This window comes from Chelmon rostratus, chromosome 6 (genome assembly GCF_017976325.1).
Source record: "Chelmon rostratus isolate fCheRos1 chromosome 6, fCheRos1.pri, whole genome shotgun sequence".
Classification (NCBI taxonomy): Eukaryota; Metazoa; Chordata; class Actinopteri; order Chaetodontiformes; family Chaetodontidae; genus Chelmon; species Chelmon rostratus.
The window spans coordinates 17840480-17847937 of record NC_055663.1 but is presented as its reverse complement, the minus strand read 5'-3'; the positions used below and the strand labels follow the sequence as shown (position 1 = coordinate 17847937).

Genomic DNA, 7458 nt, shown 5'->3' with positions numbered 1-7458 from the left:
TTTGACTGATGGTTCAAAGTGACATCAGTTCCTCTTTGAGTGATATGAAGTTATCGCTGCATATTTGCAGCCTCACTGTGGACAGTTTTCAGAGTGATGATTTCAATCATTCAGTTGAACTTCTTGAAGGTGCTAACCAGACACGGCTCCTCTCTGATACATCTACTGACAGAAAACAGATTAGAACATTAAAGACAATAAAACTCTGATGCGTTCTGTTAGGACAACCTACTGCTGTCAGTACCAACAGCAACAAGCACTTTTCCCCCTGCAGATGAACTGAAGAACAACATATTCTCCCTTGACCTAATTATCTTGAATTAGCTCTAAAATAAAGGCGGACCAACGATTTGAGAATGAAAGACTTTTATTAGAAAATGATGACAGCCTACAAGACAAATTTAGCCAGCATCTGAACCAAAACAGGAACAAAAAAAATAATCATGATGAAATTCCTTTTCAAAAGATCTTGGTAAACATCGGACAAAACAAGTATCATAGAAACTAAAAAGTGGTACTCAAAAACATACCAATACAGGAAGAGCGTACTCAGCAGCTTTCCACATGAAAGAAAATGAATTTGTCCAGGGATTAGTGTGACATCTTGTTCTGATTCTTCTTCAATAATCGACAGATCTCGCACAATCCATTCTCCAAAAGGCCTTTTGTGAAATCACATCCTCCCGACAGGTAAGAACGTCGTCTCCGAAATTCAACGCACAAAGGCTTCAGATCCTAAAATAAAAAACCTTAAACTGCCTTGCGGTGGTACTCTGGAGGAGCAACTTCATAGTCACTTGCATTGAAGAGCGATGCAGAGTTCTTTACAAGGTACCTGGAATGGAGCAACATTTTACTCATTTCTGTGCAGGTGAATCAATACCACCCTCATTACCTCTGCCAGGGAGGTTATGTTTACGGCATGTAGCATGGACCAAGGACCATGAGATCCATTTTCCATTTTTTTAAAGGGGGGCCGCAGCACCTCCTGAAGCCAGAAATTATAAAAACCATCCATTGAAGTTGAAACTCTGTTACTACGGTGTAAGTATTTATGTTGGGAAAGAGAATTTTCTCTCGATTATTGCTTTATTGTTTGTTTTTTCCTTGTGATTGTGACACAAAGGTGTTTTAGAGGAAGTTTCTCAATCGCCCCACTGATTCCAATTAACAGACATCAGGGTGAGACAGACCCCTGGAGAGTTCATAAGGTAACTGCTATTACTCTATGAATTACAGAGGAACAAACGTGTTGCACAGCAACAACAACCGTGTGTAGTCTGTTCATGAAGTGGATGAGATGATTGAAAGAAGATTATTTTGTTTTCTTTCGTGACTGTTATTCCTTTTCCTGGCTGTAGCAGCAAGCTATGGAAACACGTCCCCCGTGTGTCATGATAATTGATGATGCGTTTAGAAAAGGAAAAAAATGAAATAAAATAAACGAGGGGCATATTTGCAAATCGCACTGGTGCTCTTTGTTATAAAGGTTAGCAGCACCAGAATTCCTGGTTTTCACAAATGTAAAATGTAAGTTAGTGAAGTATTTCCTATTATAAATACGCAGCTGAGATGAGGAGGCTTCAGCTCGGCACAACCCTATTTTGACACAATTCAATTCTTTTTTGAAAATACATCCATACATGTATAGTGGCTGTGCTTGTAAATTTGGATTCAACAGAAGAGAGGACTATTGGCCTTGGCAGAGGTCTTCTAGTCAACAGTCCTGTGAATACTTACTTGAGGAAGTCTTGTAGATAACTGAGCAGCAGTGCAAGGCTCTTCTCATCCAGGGGAGTGTACGCGAGCATGGCTCCGATTCTCACTTTGAAAGCCAAAGAAAGACAGAATACTGTATTACACTACACACAACCTCTAACCTTGTCTTCAATTATATGAAATCAAACAATTCAATACTTCCACTTCACCGATCCCCACAAGGAGATAATTCAGTGTTTGAAACAGCACAGGGCACAGGTCACAGTGACAGACACGAGTCATACAGATCTATTCAAAAGGTAGTTAAAAGAAAGAGTCTGCACTCGTATTTCCAATATCTTATGTGTAGTTCTACTTGATGCAGCTTAGAATATTTCATTTTACAAGCACAAGAGGGGAATATAATGAAAGTTTAGGAAGCTTAAATTGTGCAGCAACGCACAGATTTCCTATTTTAAATGGTCAGACAAAAATTATGAGTTCTTCTGTCAAAAGTCAAAATTTCCAAAGATTTTCCAAAGATTTTTTTAAAGATTTTATAAGACAGAACTCAAAAACATGATAGAAAAAACAGACATTTGGCCTGTCAATAACATGAGAGCTACAGTTCATTGTTAACTTAATGTTTTCAAAAGCTCAGAAACACATTTGTAACACGGCCAACAACTTAAAGTTCAGCTTGGACCAGAGCTTTTCTGAACAGTACGTTAAGTGGTTCACATCATATGTGTAGATGAGGATGGTAGTTTTGTTTGTTTGATTTTAAAATGAAATATTGTTGTTAATTTCATTTTTCTGGGTTTTGGTGGACATCAAGAAGCACTAATTCCCCTAAGCCTCAGATCTCTGTGGGATAAACATCACGGCTCAAAAAAAGAGTCGAGTTTGTGGGCGAGTCGAGGGGCCGCAGTTAGCTCAAACATGTCTGTAACAACAACAGGACAGAGAGTGATGCGTTTTTACCAAAGAGTCTGAGTAGGTGAGGAGCGCCGTAGATCTGAGACATAGACGTATCTGGGTGGTTGGCCAGAATGTCCGCATACTGCGGCCTCTCGAATTTGTAGAGAAGTTGCGTCCCCAGCATGACGTTGAAATATTCCCGGACACCAGCGACCACCTCGTTCACGGCAAACTCCCTGAGCAGAAGAAAAAAATCAAGATATATCTCTATGACACACACAGCAAGATGGATAAACGAGCAAGTCGTGTTTTTGCATTGACTGCGTGAGCAACAACAGCTTAGCAAGTGTGAGAAAAAGAGAAAATGACAAGTAACAATGTGTATTTTACTTGCTGTCAGAGTTTCCTCTTGATTTCTTGTAGTTTGCATAATCTTCAAGAACTGCATCAACGTTCTTTTTGGCGGGTAAGTGGAAAAGCTGAAGGCACAGAACACGGACAAAAAGAAACACTTATTAATAATTTTGGCAATGTTATAGTATAAATACATGTGCATATACACATATTAATGAATAAAATGCTGTGAAAAATGCTGAATTAAAAATCACTGCTTAGGAACCTGTTTTTGCCTTGTTATCAGGTCCCAGTCATCTACAAGCCACGGTTTCAGCTCCTCAGGGATTTTTACTTTAACCTCCACTCGATTTATGAAGGTCTCCTCCTGAGCAGACAGCAACAGATTTAAGAAATAAGCCACAAGAAGAAGCTTTTAAGCACACACAGTTGACCTAATGTCAAAAACATTTCTGGAATCTATACAGATGCAACTACAGCGAATTACTCAGTGCAGCTCAGCATTATTTGACATCAGAAAACACCGACCAGACAAATCATTACTTAAAACAACATAGTAGAGTCATGAAACTCACACTTTCAACTGTTGGGTCAACACGTGCCCTCTTCTTTCGGGGAGGATGGGTTGGGTCTCCTCCTGAACTAGTTCCTTCTCCTGCACCAGGAGCTACATGAACAGAAACATACTTAATAAACATAATAAAGTTTGGTGACACCCTGCTATGACTGTAATTATGCTGCACGTAATTTACAGCTTCAATTATAATGCTGGAAATTTGTGCAAAAACCTGCGGAATAATAATTTGGAAGGTTCATGCATTTAAACTGTGTCAATTATGTGCAATCAAAGAATAATACTTACTTTTTTGTTTGTTCTTTTTGGTTTTCCTATAAAAAAGAAGAAAAAAACAAGTGTTAAAATTTTTAAAAAAATTATGAACAGGTATAACACCTGTAAAACAGTTTGGCAGGAGATATCACAGCAGGTGACAGAACAACTAATGACTTGGACTCACACATCATTTTTCTGCGGTGCAGCAGGTATCTTCTTATTCGGCGCAGCACCCCTCATTCTTCCTTCTACATAATGGTCTCTGGATTAAGAAAACAGAAAAAGTTTAACTATTTAAGGACATATCATTCATATTAAAAGTCAGTCAGTCAGTTTTTGGGTGTTCTCAGGACACAGTGGGTTTATTAGGCTGCATAATTTTGCAAACATCTCTCTTTTTTGGTTTCAGTAGAGCTGGAAATGTATTTAGACAGTGCACTGTTCTGTGTGTCCCAGTATGTTGTAAAAATTAAAATAAGCCTTTTCTGAGAAAGAGAATATTATATACCATGTTCATCACCATATAGAAGAGTATGTTCTTACAAAATGAGGTGAGGTGGTGACCATATTTTGTCTTAACTGTTCTCTCCAAGGACCTTGTTTACAAACTCATTATAGTGGCATTCGTGAACAGTGAAGTTAGTAAAAACGTGAAGTTAGTAGTGAAGTTAGTAAAAACGACTTAAAAGAGAGAGGATGGACTTACTGATTGGCCCTCTGAAGCTCTTTCTGTTTCTGCAGATTACTGTCCACATACTTAAGCACTCTGCTTTCAGGAACCCATTCGTCCCAGCTGCAAGATAAAACACCAGGAAAGAAGTCAGGCACTTGGGAAATCGTCACTGTACAAATGGTTAATGTTGTTGTTAATGTTGAACCAACAACTTACTTCTTATTCCACCCACTGTAATGAATAAAGTATTTGATTTGTTTGTCCTTGATGTTTATCTTAACACACTGCAAAGAGAGACATTCACTGTCAGTCACCGTCAAAAAGCTTTCTAAAGCTTTCGAGAGACACATATGGGGATCACATGAGCAGAGAAACGGGCTAACTAAGGCAGCCTACCTTAGCTTCGTAGAGCAATGGCCCATGAAAACACAGCACTCTTTCACCTGAACAGAGTGTCGATCAATTAAAATCAGCATGAGAGCGATCCAAGTAAAACAAAATGTAGACAAAATAAAGGCGACGAAGCGACTTTCTCACACATGGTGGTACTATTTCAAATTACTTAACTTTTACAACTAACTCACCACTAAATATATGATATACATTACAAATTAATTCCTGAAATAATGTACACAATTTTTCCTAATGCACTTGGTATATCTTAGAGAGAGCTGCAGAAAAAATAAGTAAAATATGACAGCAGCAGTTAGCCTGACAGCAGGCCGGGTAGAGCTCAGCTAACTGAGAGCACAGAGGTGGTCGGTTAAGTCAAGGAGCTAAATTGCTGAAAATTCAAACCCTAGACGTTGCCGGTATGCTGCTGCTGACGTTACGCTATGCTGTGAAGAAAGGTCTTCATATGCAACGAACATGGCGAATAAAAACGATCGAGACCTATTTTGTGCAACAACAATGAAGGCTAACAACGCTAGCTGTTCGACGGCGGCAGTGTTCCCATCATAAGGCTATTGTGGACTTTTCCGACGGCTCTATCAATGACCGACACCTTATATTCATCGGAAATTAAAACAGAACACTTGTTACCTTCTTGAAATTTAGGTTTCGGGTCCTGTTTCGGCGCCATTCACGGATTAAACTATCAAAATATGGGAAAAATCGCTAGCTCCCATTCCAGTCTGAAACGGCGCCGCTCTCTATGAACGTCATAATCAACGTGGTGACGCAGTAATACCGCGACCACAGACGCTCCTCAAGTAGAAATGCCGTACGTCAAATGGAGGTGACGTGAAAATAATCATATCTTTTTCATGTTTCTGATTATTTGTGATCCGTTTTTTGTAGTTTGTATAAGAAAAAAGTAAATAAATAGATACGTAAATAAATAAATAAAATGCACACACATACACACACAGAAATACTTTCTGAATAGACTTAGACTTTTCAGACCCTCTTAAATTTATTTCTAAAAAGTGAGTCACATAGTCGGGGCAAAGAGATAAATACAAACCTGTAAAACTGTAATTTATTCCCACGCATACTGCTCAGAGTAATGGCAGTCTGCGACTCCTCAGGCTGTAGCAAAGCGGCTCTCTTCTGTCAGGCCATGCACATGCAGGCAGCAGTGAGAGTGAATACCAATGGTTCATTTTCTAGTCATGTAAAGAAACATGGCAAGAAAACGAACCAGTGTCTGCTGAATGCAATTCTTTGCTAACAAGTTTGATACTACACACAAAGGCATTTATATATGTATATATATATATATATATATATATAGAGAGAGAGAGAGAGAGTGACAGAGAGAGAGAGAGAGAGAGATGTGTTTGTGTATGTCTGTGTGGCTGTGAATGAAATGATGTGTTATGTAAGATAGAAATATATACTTTTAATCACATAAGGTTGAGGAAATGGTTGTATGACAGGTACACCAGTGGACAGCCCTCTTGTGAACCACTGAATTATGAATGGCCCTCAGCAGCATCGTGGATCGCTGTGAGTTATTTCATCCTGCTTGTGCCAAAAGGCAGCTTAAGACCTCTTTATCAGAGCCATTCAAGCAAAGCGTCAATAAAACATTGCAATTAGACTCGCTCTTCTAAAATCTGAGATGGTCTAATTGACTGTGTGTATTCAAGCAGAACATCAGAACTCCCTCCAGCAAGTTTAATAACGTTGATAAGCATAATCACAAGCTCGTCGCCCTGAAACACGGAATGATGTATTCTTACCATACAGTTGGATGAATGGTGTTGACTTGGTCTAAGTGCGTTTTCATTTGTTTTCCTCAAGTGTCTTTTTGAATGTGGTAATGTTGATCAGGAGTTCAACAGCAGTTTCATAATAACATCTTTATCAGGCTCACGCCACTTGGTTGTGGAGGGCTTGCAGTGAGGAGCTGGGGATAATAGTGCGGTATCAAACAGGCTCTGGTCAAAACAGCAAAGCACTCGATATCTCATAGGAGAGAATTTAATGGCCACTGGTTGCACTTGGCTCTTGACCCTCTCCAAGAGGCTCCATGGTTGTCACTCTCCAGTGCTTTCCAATTGAAACTCAGCCAGACTGGTGGTAGATGAGATTTCACATGTCTACTCAAAGCCTAGATGACTGTACCACTAGCTTTAGCTGGTCATTAGACTGGCAATGCTCAGCTGATAACAGACAGTGAAACTGGACACTGACATGTGCTATGCACTGTACTGTCAAGTTTTTATTACATTCTCCTGTGTATATAAACACAACAACCTGGCACTGCAAAGGAATTTAATCCTGATTGTACAGAAGCAGATGTTATATATAAAAAGAGAAATTCAGATTCCACTTGAAGCTCAGTATAATTCACCTATCAACAGACAGAAACAGTGCAGAGTGGACAAAAAGCATTATTCTGGCAGCTTCACACAGCTCATGTGCCAAAAAACAGATGTGACTAATCATTACACACAAATATACAAATAGACTTTTTTCAGAAGCAGAGCCATAGTAGCTAAATATGTGCCACCATCCTTGACTGAATCAC

At 39.2% G+C, this 7458-nt stretch overlaps 1 protein-coding gene across 1 annotated transcript; it reads right to left on the bottom strand.

Moving 5' to 3' along the window:
- Positions 1–356: 356 nt before the first annotated feature.
- On the bottom strand, positions 357–5641 carry morf4l1 (mortality factor 4 like 1). Its single transcript, XM_041939075.1, has 12 exons — positions 5523–5641; positions 4875–4921; positions 4695–4762; positions 4512–4598; positions 3990–4067; positions 3836–3861; positions 3549–3640; positions 3239–3340; positions 3010–3098; positions 2683–2855; positions 1741–1825; positions 357–835 (listed from the first exon to the last, which is right to left on the bottom strand). Exons 1-12 carry the CDS (start codon positions 5560–5562, stop codon positions 751–753), a joined length of 972 nt encoding a protein of 323 aa, XP_041795009.1. The 5' UTR covers positions 5563–5641; the 3' UTR covers positions 357–750.
- Positions 5642–7458: the final 1817 nt, after the last annotated feature.